This window comes from Anser brachyrhynchus, assembly GCF_964034855.1.
Source record: "Anser brachyrhynchus genome assembly, chromosome: Z".
In the NCBI taxonomy this organism is placed as follows: Eukaryota; Metazoa; Chordata; class Aves; order Anseriformes; family Anatidae; genus Anser; species Anser brachyrhynchus.
The window spans coordinates 27,158,401-27,184,929 of NC_137697.1; the positions used below are offsets into that span (position 1 = coordinate 27,158,401).

Consider the following 26,529-nt stretch of genomic DNA (forward strand, 5'->3'; position numbering starts at 1 on the left):
AAAAGACATTTAGATGTAGCCCTTAGTGATATGGTTTAGTGTAGGACTTGTTAGTGTTAGTACAGAGGTTGGACTAGGTGATCTTGGAGGTCTCTTCCAACCTAGACGATTCTGTGATTCTGTGATTATGGAATTCTTTGGTCTTCTCAGGTTTCTATCATAAGACCTCAGTCTAATTACAAGACAGCTTCAGGCAGTTGCCATGTATAGTGTCCAGGAACAAACAAACAAACAAAAAAATCCTGTGACAATGGTCAAAACAGAAAATTGGTGTAGCTGTCACGTATCAAATACCATCAGTCTAGACATTGTGCAAGAGCACAATTAGCCAAGCTTTCAGAATTTCATTTTGGAGCTCTTTCAGTTGTGAAAAAACTCATGGGGCTAGAACTTCTTTTTAAGAAGTCTCTCTTCCTTGACTTTATGGGATGAACTCTTACGTATTGATCATGGCTGATGTCAATGAATAGATTCAGAGAAGTAGTCAGAATAGTAATGAGCATTTTGGTTCTGTGAAACACAGGGTAAAAGGTTCTAAATCCCGGTCTTTCTTTTATGAATTATATTTGTGGATGTTTGGCTTGTTTCCTTTTAATATACTTATTAACTCTCAAAAAGTGTCTACATTAGATTATTCTTGTGGTTTGTTGTTGTTCTTTTTACATGCTTGTTGAATGAGTAATTTTATTGGATATTTCTCAGTGATTTGTGTACCTGCCTTTGTACAGAAAGGAAAGAATTCAAGACCACAAACAATAACTTGCTTTGTATAAGTTGCTAAATTTGCCTGTTTCACAGTGTATCAGTAAGATGAAAAAGAAGAGAGCTGAAAATCAGAAAACTACTTCAGCATTTTATAAAATTAATATATTAAATATATAGCGGTATTTGAGGGTTTCTGAAGTCTAGTGTCTTTCACAAAATGTTTAAAGTATAAAACAAACAAAAAACCCTTCATGTTTGTATGTCTAGAAATTATGTGTGTAAATCTTTGAAAATACAGTGTTTAAGCTTTACGGTATCATACACATTTGCAAAATCTGTGTCATGAGTAAACTAGGACCTATTGAAAGTCTATGGTAAATGGCTGTGAAGAAAATAGGAAAATAATTTGATAATGAAAATTGACCTTTTCAAACCTAACTGATCTAGATAATTTAAAAAATCCCATCTCAGTTTAAGAATATACTTTTCCAATATGTACTATTAGAAATTTGTTTGATATTTTATTGCACAGACTCATGTAAGATATTTTTAAAGCTTAAAAAAAACATTGAGTTTTATCAGTTTCTCATATGAAGTTAATCTTCGTGATGTATTAAATCCTTCTGTATTAATAAAAAACAAACAGCTTCAGAATGGAAGAAGAACCCTGAATCTCCAGTTTAATTACTGAAATGTTTGATTTTGAATGCCTCAGTGCTTTTTTCTTTGTACTTAACAAAATGTAAGATCACTGCTTCATGTGCAGCAGAATTTAAATTCTAACCTCCCCCTTCTTCCCCCCATCAAGGGAGAAAGATGATCCTTTAAAATCAGGATTACTACCATCATCCCTAGATGTTCTTTTTCACTTTAAAATACTAATAAAATAATGTTAACGTAGCAAACCATTTGTTAGTTTTCTGATTGAAGATTGAATCCTATAGATGCCTACCAAATATTTTGTCCTTAAACACGTGTGTAGGCTACAACAATAAATTTGTTCACTTAAATGGTCTGTAAATGTTTGCTGAAGTGAGAGATATGGCAAACTCATTGCATTTAGCACAGGAAGTTATTTCTCTCAACTACTTTTCTAGCCATAGTATTTTATAAGTACTTCAAGTTGAAAATGTTTGTAAAAGTTAGTTTTTTTTATGGGATCACAGAAAAAATGTATTGTTCTCTCTCTCTCTCTCTCTCTCCCCTCCCCCCCCCCCCCACCCCAAGCATTAGTTGACAAATAAATAAAAGACATCTTTTAGTTCACGTAGACTATTTTATATAGCTATCTGTCAAGTTGTTGATCAGAAATATTTTAGTATAAGTTTTTCTATGCACCAGGAAATAGAAGTGATCATTGTTGTCAAATAAAACACCAGTGTCTATTTTAGGACATTTAAAAAGGCAAAGAAAAAATTATATTGCCAAAAAGAAAAGGAAAATATTGTCAGGCTTGGAGGAGGTGGCAGATTCTTTTCTTAAAGATTTTGAGAGGGTAGCATAAGCAACAGTGAATGAACAGGAATTTAAAACTTCACAGTCCTTATGATATAGAATTATATCAGTTCTATAACTGAGACTACAGCGATCGTGTTTATTCCCTGTGATTAATTTGTATTTTTTGGTTTATCTGGGACAAAAAGAATTAAACCAAGAAATTAAGATGGACACCTTTTGTGTAACCTGTGGTCTTTGGGCATAATAAACCCAGAAATTCAGACCCTAGTAAAGGCAGAAAAGTATGATTAGCTATGCATTTTTTTGGATCTAATGGCTAAACTGAATACTCAGTATTATTGTAATGCTGTACTAGAGACCATAATCTGACTGTCACATCAGAAAAAGACATTGTCAGAGCAAAGAGCATTAACTAAAAAGGCAAGTCAGTCTGCCTTCCAGTCCCTTCAGGAATAAGCTAGTGAAGATTTTCATTTATTTATTTATTTATTTATTTATTTTTAATAGGCATGTTACAAAAGAGCTTTTTTTGGTGTGTGTTTTAACCTGTTTAAAACTCCCTAAAACAAAGTCTGGATCTTGTCTTGCTCACTATCTTCTGTTATGTGAGGTGTTAAAAATGATATATTTTGACTGATGACATTAGAGTGTTTTACAAAACCTGGAAAGGGAGAAAAAAGACAACTCAAGCAGAAAGTCTTTTTTTTTTTTTTTCCCCATGACTGTAGGCAATATGCCCCCTAGAATTTAACCTGATCAATTTTACTAATTGCTGTGGGTAATATTTTGAGGCCCCCAAAAATATTTGCTTTATTTTTTCTTAATATATGCAAGGAAAATAAATTTCTTTCTCCATCCTTCTTCACTCTTCTGTGAAGTTAAGCAACATAACATTTCCTTTCTATCATGTAAATGAAACATTAGTATTAATCCCCTGATGTTTTAATGCCTGGAGGCACAGTTTCAGTTTTCACTACTTATCTAGTGCTGTATTTTAAATAATTGGCTGTGGCAAGAAGTCAATGCTCATATTGCAGAAAGAGACAATGGCACCACTGTTGCAAATGTTTTGCCTTGTCGATTCATTTTTAATATTTGATTAAAACAACATTGTAATGACAAGAAAATATGGAATAGTAGCTTTTCCTTTTCCTTTTCCTTTTCCTTTTCCTTTTCCTTTTCCTTTTCCTTTTCCTTTTCCTTTTCCTTTTCTTTTTCTTTTTCTTTTTCTTTTTCTTTTTCTTTTTCTTTTTCTTTTTCTTTTTCTTTTTCTTTTTCTTTTTTTCTTTTTCTTTTTCTTTTTCTTTTTCTTTTTCTTTTTCTTTTTCTTTTTCTTTTTCTTTTTCTTTTTCTTTTTCTTTTTCTTTTTCTTTTTCTTTTTCTTTTTCTTTTTCTTTTTCTTTTTCTTTTTCTTTTTCTTTTTCTTTTTCTTTCTTTTTCTTTTTCTTTTTCTTTTTCTTTTTCTTTTTCTTTTTCTTTTTCTTTTTCTTTCTTTTTTTTTTCCTAATAGCTATAGTCAGAAAATTACTTTTAATATGCCAAGATATTTATATAAAATACATAAAAAATATAATATGACAAAATATTATCCCAAAAATATTTACTCTGCACATGTGCAAACTTTTCTGAGCTAAGCAAATATGCCAGTGGGCAAAAACTTTACATTTCTACTTTAAGTCTATCAGAAGACCATAGTCATAAGAATATCACCTTTGCAACTAGACATGACTACCACAGACTAGACAAAACCTTGATACGTGTATTGAGTTTACATGGCAAGGGCTTGGTAGCGGGGCGGAGGGGGGAGGGGGAGGGGGCTTCAGCACTGGCCTCTGTGACGAGTCTAGAAGCTGACCCATGTCAGATAAGAGCCAGCTCCATCTGGCTCCAAAAGGGACCTGTGGCTGGCCAAAGCAGAGCCAATGAGTGATATTGGCTGTGTCTATGTGAGACCAGATTTATGGAAGGGAAAATATGTGCTGTGCAACAGCAGGTGGGAGAGAGAGGAGTGAGAAACAACCCTTCACACAACAAAGCCAATAAAGAAGGAGGGGGATGAGGTGCTCCGGGCACCATAGTAGAAGTTCCCCTGCAGCCCATGAAGAGGACCTTGGTGGAACGGGCTGTTCCCCTGTAGCCCATGGGGTACCACAGCAGCAGCCCATGGAGGAGCCCATGGTGGAGCAAGTGAATCAGGCTTGAAGGAGGCTGTGGACCATGGAGAGCCCCTGCAAGAGCAGGTACTGGGGAAGACCTGTAACAAATGGAGAGGAGGTGATCTGACTCAGGAACAGGTGATCTGGTGGGAGCTGCCTCCTATGTGGGACCCGTGCTGGAGCAATTTGCTCCTGATGGATAGACCCCATGGTACGGACCCATATTTGAGCAGTTCTCAAAGAGCTGCTGTCTGTGGGAAGCCCATACGGGATCACTTCAAGAAGGACGGCATACCATAGGAGGGACCCAATGCTGGAGCAGGGGCAGAGAGTGACCCTGAAGGAGTGGCAGAGACAAAGTGTTAGGGACTGACCGCAGCCCCCATTCCCTGTTTCTCTGCACCACTCAAGGGGAAGATGGGGGGTGAAAACTGTTTTTAGTTTGCTTTCAGTTTTTCACTGTTCTAGTCTGCTAGTGATAGGCAATGTTATATTAATCTCCCTATGCTGAGTCTGTTTTGCCTGTAACAATAATTGTTGACCGATCTCCCTGTCCTTATCTCAACCCTTAAGCCCTTTCAATCATATTTTGTCCCCCTTTTCCTTTGAGGAGAAGGAGTGCGGTGGAGTTCAGCTGCCCAGCAGGGTAAAACTACTGCAATATGTTATGTCAAACAGCTAACTTTCTCCTTAGATAAAAATCTTAGGAAATTTATTCCTGATAACTAGACCTAACATACTTTCCACATTTTTTTTTTTCTAGATGCTATCTGGGTTTTCTTTCAGCATTCATGATTTTCTGACATTTTCTATAATGAATGGGAGCCTTTAGATAGTCCACTTTCTCAGAATAAAATTTATTTTTATTGCTTTTCTTATACTTATTTCTAATCCAACATTTTTGTCCATTTTCTGTCTTGACTCACCTTCACCACTCATTCCAGTTGTGAATTTCACCAGCGTCTGTTTAATTCTGCACCAAAATAATTTAAGATAATACAGAGAGCTAATCTTGAAACATAACCTTTCTTTTATGTTTCTTCCATAAACTGGTAAATTATACTATTTCAGCCTATGGTCATTGTTATTGTATCCATACTGTATTCATTGGTCTTTGTCTGACCAGTGAATAAATGGAATAATTTGTGAATTCAGTTAAGCTTAAATAGGGAATCCTGGCAAGGGTCCCCATTTCCCACAGAACAACTACTGAAAAGGAGTAGCTTAAAAGGAGTATTGGAGAATGAAAAGCTGACAAACTTTGACTGCTTTGAAGAAGTCAGATGGTCTTGCTTTATAAAAGAATAGTGAAATTATTATTTTTTTAAATCAAATGGCTAGTATCTGAGGATAACTAACTCCACAAAAACAATACAAAAACAAAACAACAACAACAACAACAACAAACAACAAAAGGAATCCACAGAGGAGATATCACTACAAATATAGTATGGACAAAATGACTGGAGAAGGGATTTCCAGAGACAACTGATACAATGATGTTAGTAAACAAAAAATAGACATCATGTATGTCTAATGGACTAAAGTAAAATGCATGTACATGGTCTATGCTGAAATCTGTCATTATTGGAATGAACCTGATGACACAGATTTTTCACTATTTAACAACTTAAAAGAACAACAAAAATGCTTAGATTAAAACACTCACTTTCCTATTTTTTCAATAAAATTTGACGGTCTAAAAGATCTTTTGCCTACATCTTCTCCATTCCCTCATATTTATGCTACCAGAAAATATTTAAAATCAGCTGTTGATCTGATGACTCCCCTTCTCTTGCAGTAGTTTTTCACACTACAGTTTATTTCTGAAGGAAAATGCATGATGTATTTTGTAGAGAGCAAACATTCCTCTTCCTGTAGTCTAAAGAAACAATTTTGATAGAAGTTTAATTCAATAATTATTATTCTTTTCCAAAGTCACAAATGTCAGAAAATGGTCCATTCATACGGACTAGTGAGGTGTCTATAATAGCAAAGTAAAATGGAAGGCCTCTTTTCTCTCTAAGAGGCAAGAGTGGCTCCCAGGCATAAAGAAAAAAAAAGTATCTTTTTTTTTTTTTTGGGGGGGGGGAGGCTCTTTCTTACGTCTGAAATTTCCTGTCAAAAACACTGGCAGAATTCCCCGCTCTTGCTAACAGAAAGTAGAAGAAGAGAAAATGAATTTAAAAACAAAAACCCAGACATTAATTTAAGAAACTAGATGTCATGGCTGTTCAGTGCTCCAGACTTTTTCCACTAGCAATTTGTGTTGACATTTGTACTAGGTCACACATGGAGTGAGTTTGGTTCTTAATTTAATCTTCAGTGAACATTTGTCTATATCATGAAAACAGAATATATTTCTGCATGACTGATAATCTGTGCTCAAGAGAGTCTTGAGAGTGGAAAAGAAAGGGTTCACAGGTCAAAAATGAAATACGCTTTAAAGCTGTGCAAGAAAGCTTGTCTAGCATACAAGCTACATACTGTGCCTGCCATTTCAGTTCTGCTAGTATTTTAGTACTGATTTCTAGTATTGCCATCCTCTCAGGCTTCTCTGTTCAGAAAATGGATATATATGTATGTGCTTCTATTTGTATTGTGTAATATTGTGTAATTCTCTGCTAATTCTTTTCACTATCAGTGTTAACTTATCTGAAGAGATACTTTATAGTCTGGGAGAAGCCAAATTTGCTTCCTAATGTAGCCACAACATTTTCAAAAAGAATTTTTTAAAATTGGTTCTTTATTAACTTTATCATCAATGACATTGTTAATGACAATGTCAGTAACATGCATAGGATTTGGTTGGTTTTAACCTTTGAATCAGACATTTAGTTCAAGAAAAAACAAGCATGTGTATTAAATTGTGGGCAGATGACAAAATAAAAATAGACCCAGAATTTATTATTTATTTATTTGTTTATTTATTTTAAAGTGTGTATCACTAGTGAATCTCATGTATTATCTTTGAGTGGGGGGTTAGAGTTAGATGATCTTTAAGGTCCATTCCAACCTAAGCCATTCTGTGATTCTATGAATGGAAATCCTAGGATTGCTATTCATTATACTTTATAGTATTTTTGATTTTAGGTATTTCACTTCATGGTATTTTACATGCATCTTTATACTAAATCATTGTATTTTTTGCATTAAGCAATGGTAAGTCATACTTGGAGTCCAGTGGGAATTTGTTATGTAACATTAGCTAGTTTAAAAAAATTTCAGGATGATAAAAATATTTCTCAGTCTGTATTGCATATGTTATCCATATGTAAAAATATAAATGTGAGTAATTTTTAAATTATATTTAGTAATTATAAATGCTTTCCAATGGGTTTTCACTAGCTGCATAATTTAGAAAAGTATTTTCCACTCCTTTGGCCATAGCTGTTTTGTGTGTGAAGACTGCCAAGACTGTTGTGCAGGCAACAATAATGTGGTCAGTTCTTCCATGAGAACTCTCATAGCACATCATTCATTCCAAATTTCTGACAAACTCATTTAGAAACTAACTCTTCTCCTCATTATGGAGTCATAATGTGTCAACATGAGAAACTGTTAAACAAAGTGATATGATGGAAAAGGGAATGTTTCACTGAGATTTTTATTTCTGTCGTTTCTGCTATGTGACAAAAACATGAGTTGATAAGTAATCTATATTGATTTACAAAGCATCTCATAATACTTTATAATTGTAGAAGTGGTGCTGGGATGTCTCAGAATGATTTACTGCAATTTGTCACATTTTGAAACCACTCCAAAAGAGTCTGGTAACATATACTAAAGAGCTTTCAATGAAATCTGAAATGATTCATTTGTTCTGTTAACTGGGAAGCATTAAGTGATATTTGAAAATAATTTTAAGATTTATTGAAGTGATTTAAAATATCCCTTAATAGTAATTTAGTACACTGCATAGACAGTATTGTCATTAAGCAACATAAGAAATTCATTTCATCACATCTTAAAGTTATTCATATAATTCCATGGTTGTAATTGCAATGCTAGTGAATCTATCACCTCAAAAATACAATTGCACTAAAGCGACGAAATTCTGTCAACATCAGAAATGGTGAGCAGTAGATTGAAAGTAACTTATATAGTAATAATGCAGAAAATGGGCAGCTCAAAGCAAATTACATTTCAGAAAATGCAACTAATGATCACTTTCTAAAAGCCTTTGTGAAAAGAAGTGTGACTACTAATAAAGCCAAATATCTTCAAACAGTGGTGATGTTACTGATTCATTAGGAGTTTACACAAAATTTTAATGTTTTACCAAAAAAAATAAATAAATAAAATTTATTAGCTCTCTTCAATATGATATCTAAAAGGTAAATCAATATACTCACTACACCTACTGTTTGTTATCTGTTTCATTTTATGTACAGTTCATAAGTCAAACAAACATATTTCACAAACGTATTTCCAGTTAATGAGGAAATTTTCCTTTTCTTTTCTTTCAAGACTTTGTGCTGCTCAAGCCAACCATTTTTACCAACACATTGATGTTACAAATTGTCCTTATATCATTAATACTGGAGGAAATTACATAGAAGTGCTCATGCTTACACATACCTGCACCCATATTTACTCTTCACATCCAGTAGTATGGGAAAGCCTTGTGGATCCAGTAATTGACAAACATGCTATGTTTGTAGAGTAATTTGATGGAATAGACTACACTGCCCAATGTATTTCTAAAACATAAAAAGAGTGATTTCTGCACATGAAGTCACATACTCATACAAACTGAATAAATTCTGGAGTTGTTACACATTCATCATTTTAATGCAATGAAAAGGAATTAACTCTTGAAGCCAAAGTTAAAGCTGATGAATGATTTTAATATTTTCATTAAAAATTTAATATCATTCAATGATTTTATTTAATAACACTACGTTAGTGAACTTCCGGATAAAATATTTTCTCATACTAAAAATACTATTACCTTTCCATGAAAATGCTACAAATATTCGTGGGCACAAAGTAGTTTTAGCTGTTTTTCAGTTGGTAAAAGTTAACCATTTTTTTTTAGCTAGAAGATATATGCAAGTGCAAAGAAGTACTGAACTGTATTTTCAGTAGTGACAAGACAAGACAACTAGACACTGAAATGAAAAATGTTACATAGACACATATGAGATTTTTTTTCACGTCCTCTAAGTAACAGCATCCAACTGAGCAGGTTAGAAGGCCCTTTTGTGAAAGATTCTCCAATCTTTTAATTCTTGTATTACCAAGAAACTGGTGATTGATGCACATAAATACAATAGTGTATTTTATTATTTTTACTAAAATGTGATATTAGAGACTTTTTTTTTTCAATGAAAGAGCCTGCTTAAAAAACAATAGGATATAATTTAAATGGGATTCATAGTAAAACAACACTTTTTTTTTTTTTTTTTCCTTAGGTATGTATTAGGTTACATAAGGGACGCTTACAACCAGTTCCAAAAGGGATCCACTGCTACCAAAAGTAGTGCTGACGAGTGAGACTGGCTATGCCTCTATGACAGTAGAGTAAGGAAGGAAAAAACAAACAAACAAACAAACAAAAAACCTGCTGGTCAACAGCAAGTGGGGGACAGGCCTGAGAAAATACATGAAAGAAACAGCCCCGTAGACACCAAGGTTAGTGAAGAAGGAGGGGAAGGAAGTGGACCACACCTGCAGCAAGTGCAGCAAGCCTATGTTGCAGCAACCTATCCTCCTGCAGCCCACAATGGAGCAACTATCCGTGCTGCAGCATGGGGTGAGTGGAGCAGGAGGTGTGGCAGGTGCTGCCGCCTGGGGAGGACCCATGCTGAAGCATCCTCTCCTGAACGACTGCACCTGTGGTAAGGACCTATGTTGGAACAGTTCATGAAGAACTCCAGTCCATGTGAAACCCATGTTGGGTCAGTTTGGGAAGGATGGTATCCCATGGGGGGGACCCCATGCTGGAGCAGTGGAAGAGAATGAAGATGAAGTGGCAACAGAGAAAAAGCGTTATGGATTTACCACAACCCCCATTCCCGATTCCCCAGCGCCACCTGGGGGGAGGAGGTAGAAGGGAGTCGGTATGTGGAAGGTGGCTTCGGTTTGCTTTTAGTTCTTGCCTCTCTAGATTGTTAACAACAGGCAAAAAAAAATTACATTAATCTTGGTATGTTGAGTCTGTTTTGCCCATGATGTTAACTGGTGAGGGATCTCCCTGTCCCTATCTCAACCCATGAATATTTTTCATCTTATTTGCTCCCCCTGTCCTTCTGAGCAGGGGAAGCGAGAGAGCAGCATGGTGGTGCTGAGTTGCCTATCAATGTTAAATCACCATACAATATGAAATTAAAGTGTCTCTTTTAAAGCTGAGAGCTCTTATGTTTTTAGTGTTGTACCTATCAGAACATTCTTGAACCATGAAAGTTTTTGTATGTACAGGAAAGTACACTCTGCAATAGATTTGAACAAAGGTCATTGTTGTCGTGCTTCACAGTTTTAAGATCTATGTAAATCTAAAAGTACCTAAATTAATCTAATCAGACCCAGAGCTTATCTGATTAATTTTTGATAGTAATAGAAAGCTGTTTTTAATCACAGAAGTCCTCCTTTTTATAGGAGGACTTTAAAATCAGAACAACTCTTTCAGAAAAAAAAAAAAAATCCCTTTCCCTTTAATGTTAATCTGGGTGTTTATTCCCTTTATAAATCAATATCCCGTGAAATTTCCATAGCAAATTGAGAATTTATTTCCTACAGTATATGATTTAACATATTTTTATATTCTTACTGTATAGTAGGTCTTGATTTTGATTTCTTCATTGTACAGATACCATAACATAAAAGTTAACATCATCATTAAAAATTAAACTAGATTTCTAGAGCACCTTCTGGAACTTGCAGAGTCAAGAGTTCCTCATACTACTCCTCTCTTAAACTTGCTGCCCAGTAATAAGTGACGCAGCCTTTGAACAGGCATGTTTTACAGTTTCATCTTCCACCATGGTGGTGTCATTATGTTGTTAGTTTAAAACGAGGAGAGAAAGAAAAAGGAAAAAGCCACAGGAGGGAGACTCATTTCATTAAGAAAACCATGAATAATGTTCAGCAGGTACACTCTATTATTATATGCCCATTAAAAAATTATAGAGATTTATTATTTTATTTCTTTAGAAGAAAAAAAAAATAGGGTAGTTAAGGGTTCATTATATTAAAACATTGAAGGCATCCTTAGTAATTACAGTAAACTCTCAGTGTGCTGTCTTATTGTATAATCATTCACTGAAAGGTATGTATGCATGTATTGTTTTACATCTACATAGTGCTTAGAAGCACACAGAAAGAAGTTTGTTTTTTTTTTAATATAACTATCTTGAGCCTTTCACCAAACATAAATTTAACCAGAACTTAGCCAATTAATGGTTGTGCTTGAATATGTATTGAAAGGGAGAACTGATACACCTTTTTATTTTATTTGTTATATATTTCCTATATAGCTATAATATCAGATTGGTTCCAGAGGACATAAGGTTTTCATAAAAAATGATAAGGGCGAATAAGTAGTAGATCCAGCCATGCACGGGTCTTCAAGATTCAAGTGAAAGGTGGGAATAATGCAGCACCAGGACTGAAGAGATTAAGAATTCATCAGGACTGCATTCCCACTACAGCAGAGTTTAGAAATTTCGCAGACACATATATTTAGGCTAGGCAGCTATTGGCATTCAATTAATTATTTAATCTTCATAACTTTCAAAAAGCATCAAGGATTAGTCTTTATTACTGCTTTCTAAAATTATGCAGAATTTAAAACAATATCTTTCAAGTGGAAGTACTGCAGTGTATATACAAGTGAACTATTTTTAGTAGAGGCCATTGTACATGCAAACATGTATAAACATTACGACATTTACCAAAATTACTGTTGTTGAAAATCTAGCAAATTCTTTTTCAAAAGTTCATATGTTTGCAAGCTATCAACAGTCAAAAATAGAAAAAGATCAGCAATTTCATACATAGTACTTCACCATATTGTCTTCTGATTTTTTGCCAAAATCAAAAAAAAAAAAATCCAAGTCCATCCTGTTTCACTCCTCCCAAACCCTACTAAATTACGATACAATTCATGTAATATTTTTCTTTCATTTTTCTTTTTCTTTCTGTAGAATAAAGTCACCTGATATATTATTGAATGTAATAGCCTTGGTGCAGTCCTTTCTATCTCTTGATCAAATGTTAACTGAGAGAGGTTTCTGATGTATACAGGAAGCCTATCCACCTCTTTATTTTTTTCTTTTATTTGTTTTTTTTTTTTTTTTTCCCTGCCCTATATCCTCATTCTGTTTAACCACCTTTGCTTTTTAATGAGAAAAATATGTCTATGAATTTTCTTTACTTTGCTGTATTTTATTTTTTTTGCTTGTTTGTGTTATGCCTCTTGAAACACCATAATTGATATCAGAACTATTATTCAGCTATATGCTCCAAGTACCAATCAAATCAAAAAACAGCCCTACCCTAAATGATCTGTTTTTTGCCAAGGATGCCTGAATCAGAAAATAGTCTAGAATAAATCAGAGCTTTGAAATTTTAATGTATTACCCTAGTATTTGAGAAAAATATAGCGTTATTTTAGCACGGCCAGGTAGCTACGGTCCTTTCTCTAGGAAAAGACTTACTAGCTCCCCAAACCTAGAGTAGGATAAAGAATCTGATTTAATGAAATTATCTCTATGTAAAATCTCTTCTGCAACTTTCTCTAACTTCATTCCTTTTGATGAAACCTACTAATAATATCTAAGTTTTTTCCACAAAGAATTTGGTTAAGGTGGAAGCTCACACTTTCTATACAGTAAATCCACATTTTCCAACAGCAGAAAAGGATGGTTAATTCCCTGTTCGATTTTAATAATTTGATTCCCAAGTCAATATTAGTTTTATGAATGTCATTGAAAAAAATGAAAGAAAAGAATTGATGATTTAGGAAGCCAAATTCATGAAAGGTACCATATTTGTACAGCTGTATATTTATAAAGTATTAAAGAAAATTGCAATAAGCAGAAAACTTGTTAGTATTAAATCTTTTCTTAGAAATAAGTAATCATTTAACTGCATAGCCATAACTTTAAATCCTAGATTTTTCACTGCTAACCAGACAGAATTTGTTTTTGTTGTTGTTTTCGTGGTATTTTTGTTGTTTTGTTTGTTTGTTTGTGTGTTTGTTTTAAAGAAAAACAACAGTAGAAAGCCATGAAAATATAAAATTAATTACAAAGTTACCTAGAAGATTCAGGTTCCTTTTCAGCTCTGGAAACTGTCTGTCTCATATTATTTTCCTGGTACCACTGAATGTGTCACAGAACGAATATCTATTTTAAGTATTCTCCGTAGTTTTTGAAAAAGACACTGCATTATATTAATGGATTTGAAAGAACTAATGTATTTTAATACCTTTTTAATAAAGTATTAAAACTATCAGAGAATGATTTATTACAAAATATGGTTGAAAATGTATACTTAAATACATCAACACCAGAAATACATCAGAGATAAGCATATACAGCAGCTGTTGGGCCAGCTGCAACAGCACACTATTTTCTCCAAGCTCTTCACAGAAGCTTAACTGTATAGCCATAATTTTAACAAAACATATTCAGAAATAAGAAATACAGTAAAATCCTTGTTTTGATGGAACTAATCCCAGGGCTTGACAGCCGCTAAAGACTGTTGGTGTAATTTTAAAGAACATTTGTATACTGACCAGTGTCTTTGGTAATTGTGACTTCTTATTGGACAGAACTGTGTCATAGGGTTGTGTTGTGGTTTAACCCGGCTGGCAGCTAAGCACCACAAAGCTGTTCACTCACCCTGCCTCCTCCCTCTCTGGGATGGGAGGGAGAATCAGAGAAAATGAAGCTTGTGGATTGAGATAAAGGCACTTTATTAGGACAGAAAAGAAAGGAAAATAATAATAATAATAATAATAATGATAATAGTAGAACCATAGAATCATAGAATCATAGAATATCCCGAGTTGGAAGGGACCCATAAGGATCATCAAGTCCAACTCCTGGCACCGCACAGGTCTGCCCAAAAGTTTAGACCATGTGACTAAGTGCACAGTCCAATCTCTTCTTAAATTCAGACAGGCTTGGTGCAGTGACTACTTCACTGGGGAACCTGTTCCAGTGTGGAACCACCCTTTCGGTCAAGAACCTCTTCCTGATGTCCAGCCTAAACTTCCCCTGCCTCAGCTTAACACCGTTCCCGCGGGTCCTGTCACTGGTGATAACGGAGAATAGGTCACCTGCCTCTTCACTCCCCCTTGCAAGGAAACTGTGGACTGCGATGAGGTCCCCCCTCAGCCTCCTCTTCTCCAGGCTGAACAGGCCAAGTGACCTCAGCCGCTTCTCATATGTCTTCTCCTCTAGGCCTTTCACCATCTTTGTTGCCTCCTCTGGACACTCTCCAACAGTTTAATGTCCTTCTTGTACTGTGGTGCCCAGAACTGCACACAGTATTTGAGGTGAGGCCGCACCAGCGCAGAGTAGAGCGGGACAATCACTTCCCTCAACCGACTAGCGATGCTGTGCTTGATGCACCCCAGGATACGGTACTACTACTAATAATGTGTACAAACTAGTGATGCACAATGCAATTGCTCTCCACCTGCTGACTGATGCCCAGCCTATCCTTGAGCAGACGGTACCCCCACCCCGGCCAGCCACCCCATATTAATTGCTCACCATGACGCCGCATGGTATGGAATACCCCTATGGCCAGTTTGGGTCAGCTGTCCTGGGTCTGTCCCCTCCTAGCTCCTGCTGCACCCCTAGCCTGCCTGCCGCCAGGACAGAGAGAGAAGCTGAAAAGTCCTTGGCTTGGTGTAAGCACTGCTCTGCAACAATTAAAACATCAGTGTGTTATCAACATTATTCTCATCCTAAATCCAAAACACAGCACCATACTAGATACTAGGAGGAAAATTAACTCTATCCTAGCTGAAACCAGGACAGGTTGCATTCTGAACAGGTCTTCATGTTTAAAAAGAAATTCCAATTAGCCCTATAGCATCAGGATAGTTGAAGGTGAGTGAGCTGGGGTCTATTCCTGCTCATGTATTGACAACAGTATTGTTTATTGAATTCCACTTATAATGTCAGTTAGTTTTGGTGTGTAACTCCTTTTGCTTTTCTCCTCCCAAGATGAAATGAGAGGTGTCATCAGAGCTTAAGCTGAAGGCAGAAATGCATCACAAATGGCATATTATGTCCTTCAAATCCTTCCTTATACGTTACAGCAATTCTAATGAAAAAAAAAAAACAAACAGAAAACAAAACAAAACAAAACAAAAAAACCCTTCTGAAATCAGAAGGAAAAAATGGGACAAATGCATTTTAATAATATAGTACATACCTAATAAGTCTTTAAGGCACAGTAAGAGGAATACCACCACTTTATTTGTTTGTTTGTGTTTAACAATCTTTAAAGGAGAATTGTGATGACACGAGATAAGAGTTGGTGTGAAAGCTGAGTACACTTACTGTGCAAGAGTTATGACTTCTAAATGCTTGCCATTCACAACTGAGAAGAAAATAAGAACTGAAGAAGAGTTTTACTTAAAATACATATTACTGATTTAAAATTAGAGAGAATGCACATTCCCAGCCTGACTTTTATATAGCTCTAATGGAGTCTAACCTGATTACTGGATAAAGAACTTTTCCTGTGTTACATTTATCTTTGTCCACTTCTTTTGTTTTGAGTTACCCAAGTTTTGAGATAATATATTTATCAGAAAGACAAGAATTTTTAGAGGGAAAAGATCGTGAGACAACAGGATAGATACACTAAGTTGAGCCACGGGATTTCCCTATTCGGCTTTCTGGAAAAAGGAAAATCAGACTGATTGTATTCAGCATAGTACCAGCAGAGACAGATAAGAAGATTTGTGGTTGTTTATTTGTTTGCTTTTTCTCCCTGTTTGTAGGGAGAATGTTGCCACTTTGCTGGGATGACTGGCTTCACTATCTTTGAAAAAAATAATGAAGTAGACGGTATATTAGGCCTTCTGAGTTATGTGAAATAATAATCCATTTTCCAATGACAGCTTTAGTCAGGTGTACCTAACTGTATCCAGGGAACTGGTCAGTGGTTGTCCTACCAAATTACAGCTTTTTCAACTCCAGAGTTGTTTGTTTGTTTATTTATTTATTTGTTTGCTTTTTACTGGTAACAATGGGGTCTTCATACTGACTGCTGCAGTAAATCCTAAATTAAAAAATACCACACCACTGTTCTACCAATTAATAGTAGTCAGGGAAATTACAGCCATTTATTAGAACACCACTTTCTCCCACTCAAAGTGAGCCGTCAGCTGCATTAAATCAGCAACTAAAACACAAACCTTTAAACACTTTTAAATAAGACTACAAATCTCATCAAGAAATCTGTTTAATATGTGCCGAAGTACACAGTATATGTATATGATGTTTCTGTCTGTAGACTGAATGGTTGAGCCACTTTATCAATAAATTGTACTAAAATTAACTCCAGTTTTTCGTTGTAAATACACATTAGGTTGTGCAAAATAAAAAGAGCTCCCTTCAGTAGCAAAAATGCTTAAATTAGAAGAGTGAAGCTTGAGAAAAATTAGCTCTGGTAGCTTTCTCATATTAAAGCCTTAACAATATTTCTGATATTTCATGCCACTTAAAATTTAACAGCATAAATTTGTCTGGACTTCAGCTCTGTGCACCTTTGTAGTGTAATACAGACTGCTAAAATATTTCTGGTATACATACATTCATTGCGATTAAAAAAACAGTAATATGAAGTAGTTATCCAGTGTAGAATGAACTACCCTAGAATAAAAATGCATCCTAGGAGATTACAGGTATGGAATCACAGAATCACAGAATCACAGAATCGTCTAGGTTGGAAGAGGCCTCCAAGATCACCCAGTCCAACCTCTTACCTAATACTAACAAGTCCTTCACTAAACCATATCATTAAGCTCAACATCTAAACGTCTCTTAAAGACCTCCAGGGATGGTGAGTCAACCTCTTCCCTGGGCAGCCTATTCCAATGCCTAACAACCCTTTCAGTAAAGAAGTTCTTCCTAATATCCAACCTAAACCTCCCCTGGCACAACTTTAGCCCATTCCCCCTCGTCCTGTCACCAGGCACGTGGGAGAACAGACCAATCCCCACCCCGCTACAGTCTCCTTTAAGGTACCTATAGAGTGCAATAAGGTCGCCTCTGAGCCTCCTCTTCTTGAGGCTAAACAACCCCAGCTCCCTCAGCCGCTCCTCGTAAGACTTGTTCTCCAGACCCCTCACCAGCCTCGTTGCCCTTCTCTGGACTCTCTCGAGCACCTCCATGTCCTTCTTGTAGCGAGGGGCCCAAAACTGAACACAGTACTCGAGGTGCGGCCTCACCAGAGCCGAGTACAGGGGGACAATCACCTCCCTAGACCTGCTGGCCACACTGCTTCTTATACAGGCCAGGATGCTGTTGGCCTTCTTGGCCACCTGAGCACACTGCTGCCTCATATTCAGCCAACTATCAACCAATACTCCCAGGTCCTTCTCTGCCAGGCAGCTTTCCAACCTCTCATCTCCTGGCCTGTAGAGCTGCTTGGGGTTGTTGTGTCCCAGGTGCAGGACCCGTCACTTGGTCTTGTTGAACTTCATACAGTTGACCTCAGCCCATCGGTCCAGCCTATCCAGATCCTCCTGCAGAGCCTTCCTACCCTTGAGCAGATCGACACATGCACCTAACTTGGTGTCATCTGCAAACTTACTGAGGGTGCACTCGATCCCCTCATCCAGATCATCGATAAAGATATTGAAGAGGACTGGCCCCAGTACTGAGCCCTGGCGGACTCCGCTACTGCTGACCGGCCTCCAACTGGATTTGACTCCATTCACCACAACTCTTTGGGCCTGGCCATCCAGCCAGTTTTTAACCCAACAAAGCGTACGCCAGTCCAAGCCATGAGCAACCAGTTTTTTGAGGAGAATGATGTGGGAAACGGTATCAAAAGCCTTACTGAAGTCAAGGTAGACCACATCCACAGCCTTTCGCTCATCTGCTAAGCGTGTCACTTTTTCATAGAAGGAGATCAGGGTCGTCAAGCAGGACCTGCCCTTCATAAACCCATGCTGACTGGGCCTGATTGCCTGGTTGCCCTGTAAGTGACGCGTGATGACACTCAAGATAATCTGCTCCATGAGCTTTCCTGGCACTGATGTCAAACTAACAGGCCTATAGTTCCCCAGGTCTACCCTCCAACCCTTCTTGTAGATGGGCATCACATTTGCTAGCCGCCAGTCGACTGGGACCTCCCCTGATAGCCAGGACTGCCGATAAATGATGGAAAGCGGCTTGGCCAGCTCCTATGCCAGTTCTCTCAGTACCCTCAGGTGGATCCCATCCGGCCCTATCGACTTGAGTACATCCAAGTGCTGTAGCATGTCGCCAACCATTTCCTCATGGATAGCGAGGGCCACATCCTGCTCCCCATCCCCTTCCACCAGCTCAGGGTACTGGGTATCCAGAGAATACCTGGTTTTGCCACTAAAGACTGAAGGCAAAGAAGGCATTAAGTACCTCAGCTTTTCCTCATCCCTTGTAACTAAGTTTCCCCCCACATCCAGCAAAGGATGGAGATTCTCCTTGGTCCTCCTTTTGGTGTTAATGTATTTGTAAAAACATTTTTTTGTTATCTTTAACCGCAGTAGCCAGATTGAGCTCCAGATGAGCTTTGGCCCTTCTAATTTTGTCCCTGCACAGCCTCGCAACATCCTTATAGTCCTCCTGAGTGGCCTGCCCTCTTTTCCAAAGGTTATAAACCCTCTTTTTTCTCCTAAGCTCGAACCACAAGTCTCTGTTCAGCCAGGCCAGTCTTCTTCCATGCCGGCTCGTCTTTGGGCACGTGGGGACAGACCGCTCCTGAGCCATTAAGATTTCCTTCTTAAGGAGTGCCCAGCCTTCCTGGACTCCTCTGACCTTCAGAACCGCCTCCCAAGGGACTCTGCCAACCAGTGTCCTGAACAGCTCAAAGTCAGCCCTCCAGAAGTCCAAGACAGCAGTTTTACTGGTCCCCTTCCTGACTTCGCCAAGAATAGCGAACTGAACCATTTTGTTGTCACTCTGCCCAACACAGCTCCCGACCACCACATCTCCCACCAGTCCATCACTGTTTGTGAACAGAAGGTCTAGCGGGGCACCTCCCCTGGTAAGCTCTCTAACCAGCTGCGTCAGGAAGCTATCTTCCACACTCCCCAGAAACCTCCTAGACTGCTTTCTCTGGGCTGTGTTGTGCTTCCAGGATATGTCTGGGAAGTTGAAGTACCCCACGAGAACAAGCGCTGACGATTTCGCAACTTCTGCCAGCTGCCTGTAGAACTCCTCATCAGTCTCCTCATCCTGGTTTGGCGGTCTATAACAGACCCCCACCAGGATGCCTGCTTTTTTGGCCTTCCTGCTGATCCTAACCCATAGGGACTCAACCTTATCATTCCCAGCCTCAAGTTCCACAACATCAAAACACTCTCTAATATAGAGAGCCACACCACCACCCCTTCTGTGCAGCCTGTCCCTTCTGAAGAGCCTATAGCCAGACATTGCAGCACTCCATTCATGAAAGCGGTCCCACCACGTTTCCGTGATGGCAACCAAGTCATAGCCTGCCTGCTGCACGATGGCTTCCAGCTCCTCTTGTTTGTTACCCATGCTGCGTGCATTAGTGTAGATGCACTTCAGTTGGGCCATTGCCTTCTCCCCCGGCTTTGCCATTGTTCCCCCTGGCACAGCTCCAACAAGCCTTATTTCAGCCCCGCCCCCCTTCTTACCTAGTTTAAAGCCCTCTCAATGAGCCCTGCCAGCTCCTGGGCTAGGATCCGTTTTCCCCTTAGAGATAGGTACCCGTCTGTGGCCATCAGGCCGGGTGCCGAGTAAAGCACCCCATGGTCAAAAAAAAACAAAATTTCTGTGTTGGCACCAGCCTCTGAGTCACGTGTTTATCAGGCGGGCTTTCCGTGTCCACTCTGTACCCCTCCCTGCTATTGTAGGAATGGATGAAAACACCACCTGTACTCCCGCTCCATCCACTAACCGTCCCAGTCCCCTAAAGTCCTGTTTGATAGCCTTCAGGTTTCTCTCTTCAATATTATCACTGCCAGCTTGGACTATCAAAAGAGGATAGTAGTCAGAGGGGCGAACCAGGTTGGGAAGCTTTCTGGCAACATCCCTGACCCTGGCCCCAGGGAGGCAGCAGACTTCCCTATGATTAGGGTCAGGTCGACAAATAGGGCCCTCTGTCCCCCAGAGAAGAGAGTCGCCTACTACAATCACCCTTCTGTCTTTCTTGGTGGAGGCAGTCTTGAGGCGTGGAGTCGACCTCATTGCCCTAGGTATCCTCCTGGGTAGACTTTCTACCTCATCTTCACCCACCGGTCTCTCAAGCTCTAGGGCCAGAAACCTGTTGTGTACTCGCACCTGGGAAGGTGGGGGCAGTAGGGGGGGGGCGTCTCCTGAGAGGTCGAGCAGGGACCTGTCTCCATTCCTCCTCAACTCCTAGGTCCCCTCCCTCTGCCTGTATTTGTACACAAATATATACTGCTGTTTCCCTGGGTGAGCTATTGAAAAGAGCAGAAAAGTATATAAGTACAGTAATGAGAATTACTGTGTGACTGTTATTTATGTATATATATATATATGTAAATATATGCATACATAAGCATATGAATACATAGAGACAGACAGCAAAGAGAGAGACAGAGAGATACATTTGTTAGCTATCCATCCAAACATCTGAACTGTGAATGAGTTAACTAGTAAATTCTAGTTAAAATTTGTACCTGAATGGAAATTTCCCTACTTCTCTCTTTCCTGCTTGTGTTTGGGGTTTTGGTATCCAGTTCTGTAACTTGGTTAAGAAAGCAATTTAATTCAAAAAAAAAAAAATCCAGAAGCAAAAGCATGCAGTTCAGAGTCTAGCCTTGAAAAATTAAAGATAAGCTTTTCTCTTTGCAGTTGTCACTCTTTTTCTGAAATGAGTCATGTGTTCCAAGATGTATCACCTATTGCTTCATGACCCAGCTCTTGCAAAGGAGTAACTGCAATAAAATTTAAGATTTCATTTAAAACCACCAACAACTAAAACAACAAACTCCCTACTCATTTCTCTTTAAAAAAAAAAAAATATTCAACATTGCTGACCTGGTGTTGGAGATGGGAAGTTAGTAGGAAAACAGAAAACAAAGAAAAACAAAACTAATATGTATAACTTCTTTTTCAAAAAGCTATTATTATTATTATTTATTTATTTTATGGAATGAAGTAGGATTTTTGGATTACTGAAATTGACAATATTTCATTTATTTCCTAAAAAATCCTCTGTGCTGTTCTACTTACATCTGAAACCAGTGAATCAGAAACTATACACAGGAAGTCATGTAAACTGGAAGGCAAAATGTTTGTCTGCAGCACTACCAAGGTTTCATATAAAAATTAATGTCTACTTAAAAAGTCCATTTGATATGTGTCAAAGGATACAAAGAAGCCATTTGATGTCTTTTACAGGGAAATCATCAAGATAATTTTTGCTTCTTTCACTCCAAGAGGCTGCATAAAAGCGTAGAAATTTAAAACCTAATTGTCCTACGGCTATCCAGAGGAATGTGGCAAATTTTTGTTGGGAAGGTTTCTTTATAAAGAAGTGGGAATTCAGATTTTTGGAAAGACAGATTTAATGTTTCTTAACCCAGATACTCTGATAATTCTCTTGGTCTATTATGGTAGCACTCCAAAATTCGTTAAGCTGTTTCAGTCCATAGAAAGAAAGCTTTTGTAAACGATACCTGTGATACAGTTGTTGCTGTGCAGTGTTTTCATCAAGGACTATTCTTAAGATCAGATATTTGAAAATTATGGTTCAATTTCTCTGGAAGGAATTGCTTTTAAGCGGGGCACTATTTTTCAGACTCCAGCTCTCCTGAGAGGGTGTTGACTTCTGCTTCAAAGCTTAGAGCTGAGACTTGAATGGTTGCAAAAGCAACTGCACAAACAGCACAATGGAAGACAAAGAATTTCTGTGTGATAAGAAAGCCTGATAACCAGCCAGGAGTATGTGAACAGCCTCATTTTTGTCTGCTGGAGTTTATATGGGCTTCATTAACCTGCCACCAAGGACTGAGATGGCTTCACTCCATTGTCATATGCAAAATGCTGCTGATCCTGTATCCTTATTCTAAATGGAGACAAGGCTAAACCTTCAAAAATCCTCAAGAGAAGATTGAAACCTTGATTCATTAAATCTCTTTATTTACTTGTTCTTTGATCAAAAGAAAATTTTTGCAAGTATATGAATCCCCAAATCCCCCCAAAGTATAGAAAACACTGCAATTACAATCTGCATTCATTATACCACAGCACTGCTCTTTATTTACTCTAAAGTAGTATTGAATCAGAAACATATTACAGAGAACACATTCAGATTGTTGCCTTGGGAAGCTCAGCTCAAAACATACAGATGAAAGTAGTTGCAATATCTATACTATTCAGAAACCATTCCTAAAGCTATATGAGTGAATATATTATGAGCACATTGCTTAACTTGTTACCCTTATGAAGACAGACTGAAAATAGAAGTGTAAAATAGTCTGGATAATAGATTGATATAATTCTGTAGGATTGAGACAGGAGAGTTAAATTTTGATCTATCCTTGTCTTTGCTTTACCTAACTGCCGTGTTTTTTTTTTGGGGCAGTGTTTAGTCTACTGCAAAACTAACAACAACAACAAAAAAAAACTACGCTATTTCAATCATTAGGTTGAGAGACAGTCACTTTTTTTTCCATAAATGCTCTGTATTAGTAGCTCTGTGATAAATCAGATATAATGTATTTTTTTGTTTGTTTGTTTGTTTGTTTTGGGGGGGAGGGGGAGGGGGAGCATGGGCAGAAGAAAGCCCTGGAAGCATGAGTTTTAACCTGTATTTCAACAAAAAAGCCAAACCAGGGTGCTTGAGAAAAGGGAATGTTTTCCTTCTTCAGAATTAATTTTTATTTATTTATTTATTTATTTATTTATTTATTTATTTATTTTGTGTATATCTGATGAGACATTATGGAGTCTGGCATTAAATTAGCTTATTCCAAACCAACAAACAGATCTATGAAGGAGCTGGCTCCTAATCCATCAGTGATAAAATAATTCACAATTTCAACACTCTGTGTTTGCATTAGTATTTCTCACTGAGATATCCAAGTTAAAAAACATGACAGAGTAGAGAGGGCAACTTGATCTGAGAAGAAAAAAGTCTTTAAATGAATCTTTAGTTTGTCTTCTCTTGCTACCTCATTAATCCTAAATGGTGTCAGTCAGTAAACCTAATAGCTATGAGTGTTAGTGCTGTGGTCAGTTCCAAATTATAGTATTGATTAATTGATTGTCTTCTTCCAGTTGTGAATTGTATTAATGCTGGCTCAGACTGTCTGGCTAAAGGCCAAAGCTTAATCTCTTGTGAAGACAACAACAGCTCTACAGTTTAACTGCTATGTTTAAGTGACTGATGAGGAAACTAAAACTTTTTGAATGATTATCTGATAAAAAGAATATGCAAAAATATAGTTAACGTGCAGCTGTTGGTAGTCTAATTCCAGATACTGAAGCAAGAAACAGTCTTTTTTATATCCAGACTTCTACACCTGGAGACAATACTAAAGATTCTGAATTTTGAATGGATAGGATAGTTGGAGGAACTGGAGAGTAAGTGGGTTGGTGTAGGATTGGAAAGAGAAATAAAAAAGTAACCGGGTGAGACTATTTTAGAACAATATTTCAGTCAGTTTTGTGGATTCAAAGTAAAATGAAAATTGGAAAAGGAAATTCAGGTCATGACTCAAATTTTGACACTGTTGTTTGGTGAAAATTGCAAAACATCTGTCTATCTTGTGAAAATCTAATTTTCAAGGACATTAGGTGTCCTCAAAGTTAACACAGAAGAGAGGGAAAAGGTATGTTTTTCAACTTTATAATTGAGAAAGAATACAAGGTAATTTAGATATTCACCATTTCATCTGCATATCTTTCTAATAATCTGTGAAATAAAGGGTTTGAAGGAAACCTTCTCATCTCTTTTCCCCATTGGAGATACTTGTCTGTTATGTTCAACTTATTTATCTATTTCTGTTTACTTTGATATGTAGCTGGACATGATTTTTTTTTTCTCAATAAAACTCAAAATTATAGGAGGAGTAGATTTATTTTATTTTATTTTATTTTATTTTATTTTATTTTATTTTATTTATTTTATTTTATTTTTATTTTATTTTATTTTATTATTTCATTTCATTTCATTTCATTTCAATCGATTGCTTGTTCTTAATCCAGGACTGATAAAGTGAATGGGAACTGCTAATTTTTTCCCATTGACTCTTCAAACAAGAAACATTATTTTCCTGAGAGTTAACCTCATAGAAAAGCAATAGAAAGTTCTCATTCAAAGAAAATCTCAACACCCCCCGCCCCCCCCCCCCCGCCCCCCCAAAATATATAGTAGGGTATGAGTGAAACTTATAAATAAATAGGTACAAATTACAAATAAAGGAAATTAATTAAAGTGATATAGCTGTAAAACATAACAAACATTTACAACTTTGGATGTGTTCATTTAGAGAAATGTAGGCAAACCAAAGAACTCATTTCTACAAGCAGTTATCTTGACCATAACCAGTGTGCAAATTACAAACACTATGGAATTAACATTACTGGACACCATCAAGTTCCAGACAAAAGTTTCACTGCCTTGTTACTCTATGCCTCTGATTTGTACCCTTCCTCCACAATGCTGCAGCAGGTTTCTTTTCCTGCTTCTAAGGAAACAGAACTAACGGAGACATACTTGGATGTAGTCTAACATCAAGATGACTAAGAATCGGTTAATCATTTTTAGAATTAGGACATTTTCATATCTGTCTCACATTCTAGGAGATGTGAGCTGCAAGCCCAGGATTCCCAGAACACTGCAGAAACTACTGGGAAGACCCAAGGATCATAGCAGGCCACTAGGATCTCAGAGGTTCTCCTTTAAAAAAAACAAACAAATAAACAAACAAACAAAAAAAAGCAGGTAGACAGGAGTCATTTGCCTAAACATAGATACATAGATATCTTTTTAACTTTCTACCTTCCAGATGATACTAAGAAGGGATATGATGCCATATAGTCATTATGCCATATGCCATTCATGCTCACATATTTTGGTGCAGCTGAAATGGCATTAAATGTCTGTGTTAGGAAATTGAACCTAGCCTATATGTACTTGAAGCTTGCTAGACAAACTGAGGCAACAAACAAAGCTTACATCATCAGAGTAGAAGGAGGTTTAATAGCAGAAGGTGTTGACATGCAGATACCTTAGCCTGTAAAGTATCTTGCTTATGGAGAGAGGGCAGGGAAAAAATGTTCAGAAAGGACAATATAAAAATTTATCATTCAGGTTGGGGAACAAAGATATGACTAATACATTATATATTTTATTTACTGTTGGTTAACAGAAAATAGAACACTTGCAAATACCTTTAATATACATACTGAATCCTCTCTTGCTTTTTTTCACCCATTAACAATAGTGTTGTTGTTCAAAAACTGTCAAAATAAAGGATGTAGTTGAGACTATTGCCCAGGGCTAATAAATTTCATAAAAGCAGCAACTAAATTCAATCAACCTTGAGATCAATAGGCATCTGCTTCTTTGTTGAAAATATTTAACGCTTTAGTTCTCATTTCTTTCAGTTTGCCCAGATCTGTGATGTGTTCAAATCAGTTTTATCTCTATTTTTAATGTATTGCAGTAACAAATATTTTTTTTTTTTTTATAGCAGAGAGAAGAAAATAAATGTAAGTATTTTATTTCCTATGTGAAGAGTGAAGAGCATTTAGAAGAATGAAGTTTCTGAAACAGATGGATTGAGTGGGATGGAGGATATGTAATACAGCTTATAAAAGACAATGACAAGAAAGGCAGGTTTAAAATATCACCTCTTCCCTAGACAAAGGCACACACTAGACATATATGTGCAGAGCCAGAAACTTCCTCCACAGCTAATGTGCTTATATTGTCTTTCTGTGCACATCTTTTTTCTCACTCCTCCATTATGAAGCAGTTGATAATGCCCTGCTATATGTAAGAGGGAAATGGCACAACCACTTTGTCA

General features: G+C 37.3%; 1 protein-coding gene across 1 annotated transcript; it reads right to left on the bottom strand.

Moving 5' to 3' along the window:
• Positions 1-3,708: 3,708 nt before the first annotated feature.
• LOC308186013 (uncharacterized protein) lies at positions 3,709-24,826 on the bottom strand. Its single transcript, XM_080574822.1, has 2 exons — positions 6,426-24,826; positions 3,709-6,201 (listed from the first exon to the last, which is right to left on the bottom strand). The coding sequence occupies exon 1, from the start codon at positions 20,102-20,104 to the stop codon at positions 19,001-19,003; it is 1,104 nt and encodes a 367-aa protein (XP_080430948.1). The 5' UTR covers positions 20,105-24,826; the 3' UTR covers positions 3,709-6,201; positions 6,426-19,000.
• Positions 24,827-26,529: the final 1,703 nt, after the last annotated feature.